The sequence below is a fragment of the Stegostoma tigrinum genome, chromosome 2 (genome assembly GCF_030684315.1).
Source record: "Stegostoma tigrinum isolate sSteTig4 chromosome 2, sSteTig4.hap1, whole genome shotgun sequence".
Classification (NCBI taxonomy): Eukaryota; Metazoa; Chordata; class Chondrichthyes; order Orectolobiformes; family Stegostomatidae; genus Stegostoma; species Stegostoma tigrinum.
In genome coordinates, this window is record NC_081355.1 from 88,825,992 (window position 1) to 88,840,937 (window position 14,946).

At 41.9% G+C, this 14,946-nt stretch overlaps 1 protein-coding gene across 4 annotated transcripts in view; it reads right to left on the reverse strand.

The window, feature by feature from the left end:
• Positions 1 to 14,946, reverse strand: part of sema5a (sema domain, seven thrombospondin repeats (type 1 and type 1-like), transmembrane domain (TM) and short cytoplasmic domain, (semaphorin) 5A) — a 182,402-nt gene that overhangs the window by 65,075 nt on the left and 102,381 nt on the right. For all 4 annotated transcript variants that reach the window (XM_059655291.1, XM_059655297.1, XM_059655289.1 and 1 more), the window contains 2 exons: positions 6,956 to 7,163; positions 2,586 to 2,703 (listed from right to left, as the gene is read on the reverse strand). In XM_059655291.1, the coding sequence (XP_059511274.1) occupies positions 2,586 to 2,703; positions 6,956 to 7,163 (326 nt within the window). The remainder of the gene's footprint in view (positions 1 to 2,585; positions 2,704 to 6,955; positions 7,164 to 14,946) is intronic.

The window sequence follows — 14,946 nt, forward strand, 5'->3', positions numbered from 1 at the left end:
TGCCTGTGGGAGTGCCTACACAATATTACAGGATACAGAACAAAGCAGAATAAAATAGTGGATAACAACACATCCCTCTCTGATGCGCTCAATGCTTTCTACGGTCTGTCTGAGCAGAATGCCAGCAGTGCCATGTCACCTGCCCCGACTGCCCCAGGCACACCTGTCCACCTCTGTCACCGCTGCAAACATCAGATCATCTTCCGGAGAGTCAGCCAAGGAAAGCGACGTGCTGGATAGAGTCCCCAGCCATGCACTTAGATCCTGTATGGACCAGCTGGTGGAGGTACTCACTGACATCTTCAACCTCTCCCTCCTACAGACTGAAGTCACCACCTGCTTCAAGAAGACCACCATCACGCCCTTCATAAGCAAGCACATGCAATGTGTCTTGGTCACTACCGCCCAGTGGCTCTGACCTCATTAATCATGGAGTGCTTCAAGAGGCTGGTCTTGGCCCACATCAACTCCAGTCTCCCAGCCTGTATCGATCCCCTGCAATTTGCCTACCAACAAGACAGGTCCACAATGGAAGCCAAACCCCTGGACCTACACTCATCCCTGGAACATCTGGACATCAAAGACACCAACATCAGACTCCTACTTAGCAACTACACCTCTGCCTTCAACACCATAAGCGCCCCAGACTAATCTCAAAACTCCCAGACCTAGGTCTCAGCTCTGCCCTCTATAACTGGATCCTCAGCTTCCTGTCCCATAGACTGCAATCAGTGAAGACAGACAACTGCACCTTCTGGACAATAACACTTAACACTGGAGACGCAAAAGAATGTGTTTTCAGCCCCCTACTGTACTCCCTTTACAGCTACGACTTTGTTGCCAAATTCCAAATGAGCACCATCTAAAAATTTGCTGATGATATCACTGAATAGGACGGATATCAAACAATGATGAGCCTGAATATGGAGAAGAGATAGAGGGCTTGGTGTTGTGGTGCAACGATAACAACCATGCTGTCAATGTCAGCAAAAGAACTGATCAGTTCCTTCTGGAAGACAGGAGGAGGACACACCCCCAACTACATCAACAGAACTAAGGTGAAGAAGGCCAAGTTCCCTGGAGCGATGATAACCGACAACCTGTCCTCAACCTCCCATGCAGATGCTTTAATCAAGAAAGCACAACAAAGCCTCTTCTGCCTCAGGCAGCTCAGGAAATTCGGCATGTCTATAACGACCCACTCCAACTTCTATAGAAGCATCATTGAAAACATACTGTCCTGGTGCATAACGGCCTGGTAAGGCAACTGCTCTGCCCAGAACTGTAAGGAACTACAGAAGGTGGTGTGCACAGCCCAGACCATCATGGATGCCAACCTTCCGTCCATGGAGTCCATTTATATGGCTCACTGCCACAGAAAGGCTGCCAACATCATCGAAGACAAATCGTACCCTGGTAATGATCTCCTGCCTCTTCCGTCAGGCAAAAGATACAGAAACCTGAACACACGCACTAACAGGCTCAAACACAGCTTCTTCTCTGCTGCTTTTAGACCGATGAATGGACTCTCTAACTTCAATTAATGTTGATCTTGTTGATGTTGATCCTGCTTTGTGTACCTCCTGTGCAATGTAACCTGAATGCCTCACTCTGGCTAAGCACCCTATGATCTGTATGTCCTTGTTTGTTATGATCTGTCTGTACTGCTTGCAAAACAAAGCTTTTTACTGTACCTAGGTACATGTGACTACAAAAAATCAAAAATCAAAATCAAACCCAAGTCTTATATAAATTCATTATAAGCTCCCTGCTCTTGTACTCTATGGCACAACTTGTGGAGTCTAGAATACTCTATGTCTCATTAATATCTCTTAATATCTCGCATGCCACCTTTAATGACTTATGTACTACACCCATGATTCTCTACTCATGTGCACCCTTTTAAACAAGGGCAGGATTCTCAACTGTCTCTCCATGTTTTTTGTATCAAAGTACTCTCTGATGAAGGGTCTAGGCCCGAAACGTCAGCTTTTGTGTTCCTGAGATGCTGTTTGGCCTGTTGTGTTCATCCAGCTTCACACTTTGTTATCTTACATCACCTCACATGTCTGTTTTGTGGCACTGTTTAGAACACTTTTACTACTGATGTGCTTATACAAGCTCTTCTAATTTTCTGTTATGTTAGCTGGCAGACTTTTTCTCATGATTCTTCTTTGCTTCAAAACTTATCACAGTGCCTTGCGTGCCTGTTTGATGCTGCATTTTTATTATATTTTTCTTCCAATCATTGAAGAAAGCCTTGGTAATTGGTGCCTTCATTTGCAGCTAACTGTGTTTTATGTGAAGTGTGATAGTTGTGGTGCTGAAAAGAAACAAAACACATGGTGCGACTGACCAAGGGGCTTAGAAAGAGGGCAGACGATTCTCTCACATCACTGTAAAAGTGTTTACAGTGCATTATAAAATTTAAAATAGTTCTACACATTAATGATTGATTTAAATATTTAGTGGAGAGCTAAAGAACAATAAAGAATCAGCAATATGTAAGCAATTGTATATATCACTCAATTCAATACTCTGATGTTTTAAAAGAATGTGGGAATTTTGAGAATGAACATACTCACTGGGCACAAATTGATTTCTTGCTCCCACTGGGTCATACTCATGCTTTCTTCTAATGTTGTGCATTTCTTTAAGACCAAGTCCCAGCCACAGTAAGGGTCTCGAGCTCCCACACATGAACTGTAGGCAAAGGATAATAAGGTTAAACTTTAAATCTCAACTTAACTCACGCTTACAACTGTGCAGTACATCATTGGATCACAGCGTATTTTGCGAAGTTTATTATCCATGTATGCATATCTGCATTTAGGTCAACTACAAGTAAATTCTGTCCTCTGCATTTTCTTAGGAAGCTATAAGGACAGAAATGTGAGACTAAAGCAATCCATGAAAATCTATAGATAACAAAGTGTGGAGCTGGATGAACACAGCAGGCCAAGCAGCATCTCAGGAGCACAAAAGCTGATGTTTCGGACCTAGACCCTTCATCAGAGAGGCTGATGAAGGGTCTAGGCCCGAAATGTCAGCTTTTGTGCTCCTGAGATGCTGCTTGGCCTGCTGTGTTCATCCAGCTCCACACTGTGTTATTTGGATTCTCCAGCATCTGCAGTTCCCATTATCACATGAACATCTATAAGCTTCATTTGTTTTCACATTTGGAGTCAACAAGAGCAATAACACACTGCAAACATTTATTCAGTTTATTTTTGATAATGGTTTGTGTAAGAAAACAAATTGATCCAGCATATCTCTGGGAACCTAATCCCAACAGTTACACAATGATTGTGCCTGCTTGTGACCTCAATCCGCCAGGAGCCTGGACTGCTGCACAGCGAATGAAACTTGAGAGAGGAAACTGGATAGGTGGCTTGGTTAAATGGGCAAAAATTACTAGGGCAAATGAAGAACAATTTGGGAAATTGCGAGGTTGTTCATTTTGGAAGGGAGCACAGAAGAACAAAATATATTTAAATGGAGAAAAACTGCAGAAAGCTGCAACACAGAGGAACTTAGGGGCACTTGTATACAAATGCTAGCACACAAATGCAGCAAGTAATCTGGACAGCCAATGGAATGTGATCCCTTACTTCAAGGGCTTTGGAGTATGAGAGTCAGAAGGTCTTTCTGGAATTGTACAAGGGACTGGTGAGACCACATCTGGAGTACTGTGAGCAGTTTTGGCCCCTTGTTTAAGGAAAGATATAATTTCATCAGAGGTAGCTCAGAGAAGGTTCACAAGGATGATCTCTGGTATGGGTGAATTGTCTTAGGAGCAAAAGTTAAACAGATTGAGACTCCACTCACTGGATTTTAGAAGAATGGGATATGTTCTTGTTGAAACATACAGAGTTAATGGTGAGGGGATGTTTCCCCTCATAGAGGAGTCTAGGTCCAGATGGCATTGTCTCAGAATAAAGGGGCACTAATTTAAGACTAAGATAAGGATGAATTTCTTCTCCCAGAGGGTTGAGTGTCTTTGGAACTTGTTGGCATAGAGAGCTGTGTGGGCAGAGACCATGTGTATTTTTAAGGCTGAGATAGATCTTGATCAGAAGGGAAATGAAGGATTATGGGGAAAGGGCATGAGGAATGTTGGATGAGCCATGATCCTATTGAATGGCGGAGCAGGCTTGAGGGGCCCAACAGCTTGGTCCTGTTCCCATTTCTTTTGGTCTTGTGGTTTTCAATGGTAGCTAGCAATTCCTCTTTGAGCCACCTGGGGTGAATTAACAAAAACCTAATCAGAATATTTTAGAATGCATCTCAGTGAAAGGAGAATGTCTAGATTAAATCATTACATAAATACCAATGGCCAATGATTGGTCAGCGGGCGTGTGCACATGAGGAATGGGGTGACATTGATAAGATTTAATACAATACAAAGTTAAACTTGAATGGAATTGCAGCTTTGAGAACCCACAAAATATAACACTTTGAGGTGCAGATTCCATGGCCCTTTTGTACACTGGGCATGTATAGAAGCAGAGGTTCAATTCATTTCTTTCACTTACCATGACTCTGGCTATATCCCAGAGCCAGTATCATTTAAATAATGAAAGTGAACACTAAACCTATAAAGGTACAACTGAGAAACTCGCACCATACCAGCTGGAGTACTGGAGCATTACCTAGCCATGAGGTTAATCGTGAGCCTGTCAAGTCAAAGATCCTGGAGCAGAAAAATCATTTCCTTTATTTTCAAGAATGGTTGCTAAAAACATCTGATCCAAAGTGTGCCAGACCTTTAACTTCCACCGTGTCTGTGCAGAGGGAAGTCCCGATTGACTTATGGAAAACCTACTTTTCAGAATTCCAATGTGAGGACACTCTCAAATATTACTTCATCCCCTGAACAAATACAGACCAGTAAGCAGGAGGCTAGACACACAGCCCTCCACTGTTCCCTTGTCCAAACATAAGGGCTCCTTGTTTTCTCAGTGAATGAGATGATAATCCACCAGATCCAGATGATGCTGCTGCTGCCAGAATTATCCCAGATTCGGGCAGAGTCATTTACTTCATTGTGCTTTTTAACAGTATAAGCATTAACGTTAATATGATGGAATTAATTAATGATCTATGATCAACACTGCATATTTACAGCAACATCCATTTCATACATACAGAGTCAGCAAGCAATCACCATCAGTTTTACAATTACAATGGATTCAACTTTCACTGGTATAATACAAGTTTGTTTTGTCATTGGTTTAATTAAAGCCTGTACAAGGACAAAAACAAAATGCATTCTGCATTCAAAGTGATGAAGTTTCAATGGAAACTCTAAATCCAATCTATAGTATTATCGAAGATTGTATGCAGGTGCAGCACTACACAATTATCTTGCATTGGTAAATTTTATTTTAAAAAATTACTACCTAATTCATAAGTGAGATAATACTCTGGAGTATTATGGCTACTCTCCACAACATATGAAACACAGACATTGGAATTCTAACCTGTGTGAAGTTTGTTTTTCACTGTTCTTTCACATAATCTATAGTCTTAACATTTCTGCTGATAAACTATGTCAGTGCAGCCCAGACATAGCCTTTGTGATCCTTACTTTGAAAACACTAATCCAAATGAGATTTAACTGCGACGGACTGTCTGACACAGAAAAGATAAAAATGTGGACTGCAAATAAAAACCTACAGGGCTGCTTTGATAAGAAACTGGCTAGATGGGCGAAATGAGATGAAAAGCCAATGACTTGTCGCTATATCATTAAGCATCTCTGTGTGCTGGCTCAGTCTAAGTGTGGTATTGAGTGGTTCTTGCCCTCAGCTTCCAAATAGCTGAGAAAAATTGAAGAGAGAGAAATTGGAATCAACACCCCCTGGTTTTAATGATCTCCACACAATACCCACAACCCCCTAAGCAAACAAAAGCGAACAGTGACTGTCAGTGTTGATCCACTCCAGACAACAAAATAATAAGATAAATTTATTTCTTGCAAACCCTTCAATATACCACTGTGTAACAACTGCAAGTGCACTACTTAACACTATATGACTGCAAACTGCCAGCATCTCTGACTATGATTTATGCAATGCTCACAAAGACCTTCCTTTCCCCCTTTCTACTGTAATAGAATGGTATAGGTTTTCTGTGAGTGATTTACTTTTCCATCATTGATGTGCACTATTTGCTGTACTTTCATTTTTGGAGTGATCTGGATAAACTGCTGAGAACTTTAACATTATGTCTGAGGGTTATCAACCAAATTGTTCAGGGAAACATACAGAGCCAGGCTTAGTGGGTTTTTGGGGGAAGGGAGCTTTGCATACAAAGACTTGCAGATTCCTGTATATTTACAGAGGATGCATCTAAGGCTCTGAAAATGCTTTCATTGTGCTCACTCTGTTTGCGTACTTGGAGCTGGTCTGCCTCGTTCTACTTTCCATTGTTTTCTTAGCACACACTCACTGACTTCAGCACTGACTTTTTTCATTAATTCATGGGATACTGGGTGCAGGCTGGTTTGATCTAATGGCATGGCCTCCTGTGGACTCCCACAGGAAAAAGGATGGTCTTCCTCTTTACTACTCCATTCACTGGCTTCTCTGGAATTCTGTCCCCAAGAAGTGGGCCATGGGCCTTTCCTTGGTCTATGCTATAATGGTCAAACACCATAGTAGGAGGTACAATTCCTTGCTTGCAGTAGTGTGCAGTGAGTGACATTTCCACCTCTACTGTTTCTCAGTTCCCAAGATGCAGCTACAGAGTTAATGAGGTAGAAAGCAGCGCATGAGAAAAGTCACCCTGAGGCATTGTGGACCTGGTGCCATGAATCTCACTCAACAAAACACTCCCTGCAAAACGAACATAATGCCCCATGTGTAATTTGTCATTAGTCAGATAAGGAGAATACAATTCTGTCACAATACAATTAAAACCTTCTTCATATTCTAATATTCAACAATCTTACCTCCGACTTCTGTAAAAGCTGCAGCGTTTCAGCGGGAGTCTTATCACATGCTCCTGTAGTCCAACAAACAGAACACTCTGACTGTGTAGGATTTGAAGATTCCTTACACGCTCTCGTTGATTGATTGGAAAGAGTTCTATTTCCTCCAACAAACAACCACTCGCACTTTGATTCATAGGCGCAAGAACTTTCTTAATAGTTCCATAGTCTGGAAGGGAGAAGCACAAAGAAGCTAAACACGAGGCACAGCAAAAATAACAGCTGGTCAAAGGTATTACCTCACTTTCTTTTGTAAAAACATTTTAAAACCAATAGCCTTAGAAGTATTATGGTATGTTAACAGGCAAAATTAAACAGTGTCATCAAGTAAGAGACTGGGATACTCATCAGTCAAGATTTCTTCAAATAATTAATGACAGTGACTAAATAAATCCAACATAAGCATAACAGATTAGATTGTGCGAGACAATACGACGTAAGAGCAGATGTAGACCATTCAGTCCAGTGAATCTTCCTTGCCATTCAACGAGATCATGGCTGATTTGATAAGTCTCAATTCCACTTTCTGGCCTTTGCCCCATAACCCTTAATTCTGTTTCTAATCAAAATTTATCTCAGCCTTGGATATACTCACTGAGCCAGCCTTGAAAGTCCTCTGTGAATTCCTGCTTCACAACCCTCTGAAGGAATAAATTCCTCCCCATCTCTGTCTTAAAAGTGCAACATTGTATGCTCTGGCTTTACATGCTCCCATAACCTTTCTCCCGTCAAGTCCCCTAAGAATCGCCTAAGTTTCAAGAAGGTTGCCTCTCAATCTTCCGAATTCCATCAGGTGCAGACCCAAACAACTCAACCTCTCCTTATAAGAAAGTCCCTCCATAGCTGGAATTAGTGCAGTGAAGCTTGTCTGCTCTATCGTCAATGCAAATATATCTTTCTGTAGATAGCATATCTAAAACTATTCACAGTATTCCATCTGTGGTCTGACTCATGCCTAGGATAGTTTTAGCAAAAGTTCCCTACTTTTATACCTTATTCCTTTTGAAATAAAAGCCAACATTCAATTTGCCTTATATAGAGCCTACTGAACTTGGACATTAGGTTTTTATGATTCATGGTGGAGGATTCCCAAATCCTTGAGACCAAAGATGTATAGATTAGATGAAGTGGTCATGTTAAATTGCCCCATACTGTCTAAGAATATGTAGGTGAGGTGGATTAGCCATGATAAATGTGAGTTTATAGGGCTGAGGGGGAAATGCTTTTTGGAGGGTTGGCTCAGACTCGTTGGGTGAATGGCTTCTTTCTGCATGCAGGATTCTATGATCCTATGATTCCCCAAATCACACTGTTCTGAAGCTTTCAACAGTCTTTCTCTGTTTAAATAATATCCAGCTCCTATTTCTTTCTGCCAAAGTGCATAACCTCATTTTCCCACATTATATTCCATCTGTCAAGTTTTCACCCTTTCGAGTAACCTATCTATATCCCTCTGCATACTCTTTATCTCATCTTCACCAATTACCTTTGAACCTATTTTTGTGTCATTTGTAAACTTGGTTACAGTATATTCATTTTCCTCATCCAACTCAATATATATTGCAAATAATTGTCTCAGCACTAACCCCTTTGGAACTCCGGGGGTTACATGCTACAATCCTGAAGATGGTCACTTTATTCAAACTCTCTATCATCTATTCTTTAGCCAATATTTTATCTTTGCTAACGTACCACCTCCAACATCTGAGGTCTTATTAAGTAACTTTCTGTGTGGTACCTTATGAAACTCCTTCTGAAAATCCAAATGTAATAATTTTTCCACTTTATCTATCCTGCTTGTTACCTACTCAAAGAATGCTAGTGTATTTGTCAGGCATGGTTTTCCTTTCATGAAGCTATGCTGATTCTGTTTGAACATCGATGCAAATAAGACCCAGGTACACCAATCAGTTCAAGTAAGCATGCAGTGCAGCAGTTGAGGAAGAAGGTCTGCTGTCCTTCACAGTGAGAGGAGTTGAGTGCAGGATCAGTGATGTCTTGCTGCAATTGTACAGGGCGTTGCTGAAACCACACCTGGAGTACTGTGTGCAATTTTGGTCTCCTATCTGAATTGGGATGCTTTGGCTGTGAAGGGAGTACAACAAAGGTTTACCAAATTAATTCCTGGGATGGCAGGGCAGACGTATCTAGAGACTCTAGATTAGCTGGCACTACATTCACTGGCGTTTAGGAGCATAAGAGAGGATCTCGCAGAAACCTATAAAATTGTAACAGACATAGCATAGCAAAGATGTCCCCAGGGATGGGGAGTCCAGAACCAGGGATCACAGTCTCAGGTAATGGGATAAGAAGGACAAATGCTATAACTAGCCCAGAGGATTTTACAAATAATAAGCAGGGATGGGGTGGGAATCCTGGAGAAGTCAGGGAGAGGGAAATACAAGTCTGACCAGTAGCTCTCATCATCCAATTTTCTCTAAACTTTCCTTAGTTTTTAGGCAGGATATTGGGAGTAAAATTGAGCCCCATATTCTCAGTGGAATAAAGATTTGTATTCTTCACCACTTCCATTACAAAACTCATGCATAATTTATACTTTTACAGTACAACTTCATTCCGATATATGTGGAATTGATTTTCCTGTCCTTGAGCAAAGTATTTAACAATTTATAACTTGATGTATGCGATATAATTAGATCAGCAGTAGAAGTGAGGTATGATAAATATCTCCACGAGGAGCTGGACATATTCCACTTTTGCTGCTTATTACTCATATCATCAGCTTCACTTGTGGAAATAATATCCAGTCAAAACAACATACCTGAGCTGTCATATACCATCTGTGAGTAGTAAATAGCCAAATGTCTGATTTGCAGATAAGAATGTCTGCCAACTACAGGTAACATTGGATAAGCCACTTTTGGAATACTGTATGCAATTCCGGTCTCCCTGCTACAGGAAGGATATTGTAAGCTTGAAAGGATTCAGAAAAGATTTACATTGAAGTTGCCAGGGTTGGAGAGTTTGAGCTAGAAGGAGAGGTTGAAAGGCTGCGGCTATTTTCGCTGTAGTATCAGAAGCTGAGGGGTGATCTTATAGAGGTCTATAAAATCATAAGGGGCAGTGATAGGGTGAATAGGCATGGTCTTTCCATAGGGTAGCAAAGTCCAAAACTATAGGGCATAGGTTTAAGGTGAGAGGGGTAAGATTTAAAAGGGACCTGTGGGGCAACTTTTTCACACAGACGGTGGTGCGTGTATGGCAAGAGCTGCCAGAGGAAGTGATGAAGGCTGGTACAATTACAACATTTAAAAGGCAACTGGATGGGTACATGAATAGGAAGGGTTTATAGAACACAGAAAATAGAAAAGTACAGCACAGTACAGGCCCTTCGGCCCACGATGTTGTGCCGTGGAATAATCCTAATCCAAAAATAAAATAACCTAACCTACATTCCCCTCCATTCACTGCTGTCCATGTGCACGTCCAACAGTCGCTTAAATGTCACTAATGACTCCGCTTCCACGACTACCACTGGCAAAGTATTCCATGCGCTCACAACTCTCTGGGTGAAGAACCTCTCTCTGACGTCTCCTCTATACCTTCCTCCTAACAACTTAAAACTATGACCGCTCGTGGCGGTCAATCCTGTTTAAAGGGATAATGGGCCAAATGCTGGCAAATGAAACTCGATTAATGTAGAATATCTGGTCAGATGGATGAGTTGGACCAAAGAGTCTGTTTCCATGCTGTACATCTCTACGACTCTAACTAAAGTCATCCCCACGAATAGCTGAGGGCAGATTCAGACCTGTTATGGAGCAAAGATGTTAGCAATATGCAGATAATTTACATTTAAATAGCTGGATGTGAAGATTTCACTGTGCATACAGCTTAAGTCCTGTGTTTAATAAAACACTTTTAAATGGTTTTCCTTAAACAATTAGCAGGAAACAGTGAAAGATATTGAATGACAGCTTTACATTTAAAATATATTTAAGCTTTCACAAAAAGTTTCCTGCTTGTATGATACAGTTTAATTATGAACTATAATTTTACTTGCATATCTATTTAATCCATTCAGTGTTACAATCCTTAAATTACTTCACTGGGATAGAACAACCTTTACCCAATCAACACAGAAGTGGACAGGAAACATGGATAATATATGTCATGGACATCAAAGTGGCACAACAAATTATTTATCTCAACAAAACAAACTGATCAGATAATTCACAGGTGACATAAGTCGCAAGTGAGCTCAGCTAAACATATCCATTATATTGTGTCGCTGATTGCAATAGCATTTATTTACTATTGATCCTCCAAAGCATTGCAGACAGGCAGTTAAGATTAAGTCGGCTCTGCAGGAGAAGATGTGTCAGAAAGCACAGGAAGCGAGAACATCGGGCCTTGTAAAGCACATTGATGAGTTTGTGGCCGGGAAGGAGGGTGAGGAAAGAGAAAGTGTGAGCATAGGATTGGGATTGGGATAGTCAGACTAGTAAAGTCCAGGCAGAAAGAAGCCAGAGGGATGGTAGGGAGGAAATGCCAGGAGGGTTACAGAGTTGAATAAGATACGTGATAGAGAGGGGGAAGAAAGAGGCTGAGAGAAAGAAGGAGAATCAAAAAAGGATCCAGAGGGATGAGGATGGGGTAGAGAAAACAGAGGAGTGAGAGGGAGAGAAAGCAATGGAGGTCCACTGGAAAAACGGTGACAGAGAATGTGCAGCAATCATCATATAGCTTCAGGGACCTAGGGTGAGGTACCAAAATTCTCCAAAATGGCACCCACAGTCCTACTATAAGAGGGAGACAGGAGCAAGGATGTTCTCTACTCACTGTGGTAAAGGAGGTCAGAGAAGCAATTAATGCTATACACATGGGAGATGACAATCAGGCACAGTTCAAGTGCCACAAGGTACATAACAACTTCTTAGAAGTGGACAAGGTGAGCTCTCCAATTCACTGCAAACTTGTCAAAACTTTTACCACCATCACCACAACCACATCACAAATCAGCTATTATTTACCAAAACAAGGGCATTCACTCACCTCAATTGTTACATCTTCACAGGCAATACTCCATCATACCTCAGGTACATTTCACAACACACATCATGGAAATACCTTTGTCAATATGCTCATCACCATCACCACACTTCCTGTTCCATAAGCAAATAACACATACACAGCAGGAGACCTGACCTAGGAAGGTCAACCACACCTTCATGACACCATTCCTTCAGGTAGGCTGTATTATCTCTCATCAGGATGCCCCTGGTAGACAGTGACCAGGGTAGGAGGATGTATTACCCAAAGGTATGTCAGCACTGCAGCTTCTTTATAAGTCCACAACTATCACTGATCTCACAAACCAATCCTTACTCCCCAACCTCCAAATGGCCTTATCATGTACATTCTCCTATAGAGTCCACTTAGTCTCCGAGGGTTCCCAGAGAAAAGGGGGAATGAAAATGGGGAAGAATGCACTGAATCAATGACAAGCACTCATTTAGGCACCCAAGAATTACATAAACGCTAGAACAGAACAAGCATCTTCACCAGGCACTAGTGAGCAATAAGCATACCACGTTGTTGGGAGCAAGGGCAGAAATTTGTTCCATTGTAGAACAACCAGATGAAGGCCACAGGGAGCCAAGCTTCAGAGGGGAATCAGGAGTCGCCTTCAGCTTAGCCAATACCTTGATGAAGAGTTTGGAACTAATCACCTGGAGCATGAAGAGACTGGCTAATTCGCCCAGTGACCTGGGAAACCCGATGTCATGCAGCATGTTATGACTGATATTACAAATTACACTGCAGCCACAACAGGTTTGACTGGATGACTAAGTGCTGCAATGGAAGCTCAGCAAACTGTCATGGTGGCTCTGAGGTCCATTACACATATAGATCTGTAGACTACTATCAATGGCCAAAGAATTGTTCCAACAGATCACAAGGTGGACTCAACAAACAGACCCAGACAGTGGCCTGGGCATCATGGAGTCACAATCTACTGGCCTCTCCCCATGTTTCCTTTCCTCGACCCATGTTCCATGTGGCATCGCCTGTCACTAATGCAGGGAGGTAGTAATGTAATTAAATGTCGAGGTGAGGTAGTTCGTTTGACTCTCAGTTAAAATGGTCATTGTTTAGCTCTTGTTTGACATAAATATTATTTGTCAGTTATCAGTCCAAGCCTGAATGGTGCGCAACTCTTTTTTGCCTGCAGGCACATTCTGATTCATTATCTGAGTGACAAGTGGAATTGAACACCATGGAATCATTAGCAAACATCTAAATTTCTGATTATGTTGTGGAGTAAAGGTCATTGTTGAAATAGTTAATGGAGCAGGAGTAGGCCATCTGGCTCTTGAAATCTAGTCTGTAATGTTCTATATCAGCATTCCCTTTTCCATACTTCACCAACATCCCTCAATATCTTCTGCATCAAAAAGTTAATTAATTACTATCTTGAATATACTGAACATTTAAACATCCACAGCTCTCCACATTTCTGGTGGTCTGGATGACTATTCATGCAAAAAGTATCTGCAACTAGAGAAAATCAAGATCCAAGTGCATTGACAATGCTGAAAGGTTCATGGACAGCACATTTCAGGATTTGGTCACCCCGCAGGTTAAGAAAGTGCAGACACATGAGCATGTGGGTGACCTCCAGACAGAAGAAGTGCTACAGGCACCATATGAGGGAATACCTCAAGTGCATTTAACTTGCAAACTGTTTTTTTGGTTTTGGAAAAGGGTAAGGAACCAAGGCAGACCCAAGGCCATGGCACTATCTTTTATTCACTCATGGGATTTGGTATTGGTGGCTGGGCCAGCAATTATTGACCATTCTTAGTTGCTCTTGAGAACGTGATGGTAAGCTGCCTTCTTGAACCACTGCAATCCATGCGCTATAGGTACACCCACAATGCTGTTTGGGAGGAATTCCAGGACTTTGACCCTGCGACAATGAATGAACAACGTTATATTTCCAAGTAAGGATGGTGACTGACTTGGAGGGGAACTTGTAGGTGGTGTCATTTCCACGTATCTGGTGCCTGTGTCCTACTAGCTGGTAATGGTCATGGGTTTGGAAAGTGCTGTATGAGGATCTTTGGTGAATTTCTGCAGTACATCTTGTGGATGGTACACAGTGCTGCTACTGAGCGTCAGTGGTGAAAAATGTGATGCGGCGCCAATCAAGCTGGATGTTTTGTACTGAATGGTGTCAAGCTTCTTGAGTGTTGTTGGAGTTGCACCCATCCATGCAAATGGGGAATATTCCATCAGATTCCTGTCTTGTAGATGGTGGGCAGTCTTTGGTGAGTCAGGAGGTGGATTACTCCCTGCAGGAGTCATAGCCTCTGACTTAGTCTTGTAGCCACTGTGGGAGGCTTCACTGCTCGCTGGAGAGGGAGGAAGAGGTGTGGAAGGTAGGGGTTTCATTAGTGAGGGGAGTAGACAGGTGCTTTTGCAACTGTAGATGTGAATCTGGAATGATATGTTGCTAGGTCAATGGTGTCATGGAACACCTGCAGGACATTTTTAAATGAGACAGCGAATATCCAAATATCATGGTCCACATTGAGAAGAAGGAAGAGGGGAAAGAAGTCCTGCAAGCTGGACCTTTAGGGGTTTGGTAGAAATTGAAAAGCAGAGCTTACTAAAGGTAGTAAGCTCCAAGTTTCTCCCAGCCCCACATGGTAGTGAGTATAGCAGAAGATGGATTGAACAAAAGAATGTGAAAAAAACAAAATAAAGTATCTGGAGAGATGATAATGAAGGCATATTTTATATTCTGTAGTAGCTGGACAGGCTAAATTTGGACAAGTGTGGGACCAAGTCCCTGGCTGTGGGGGTGGTTGCTAATGCTGTTAGGAATGATTTAACCCAGAATGACAGGGATCTTGACAGGTAGTTCAGAATGGGAAGAAGATGCCGGTAAGTGAGCCTGGAAGGTAGGGGAAAATTAGGCTAGA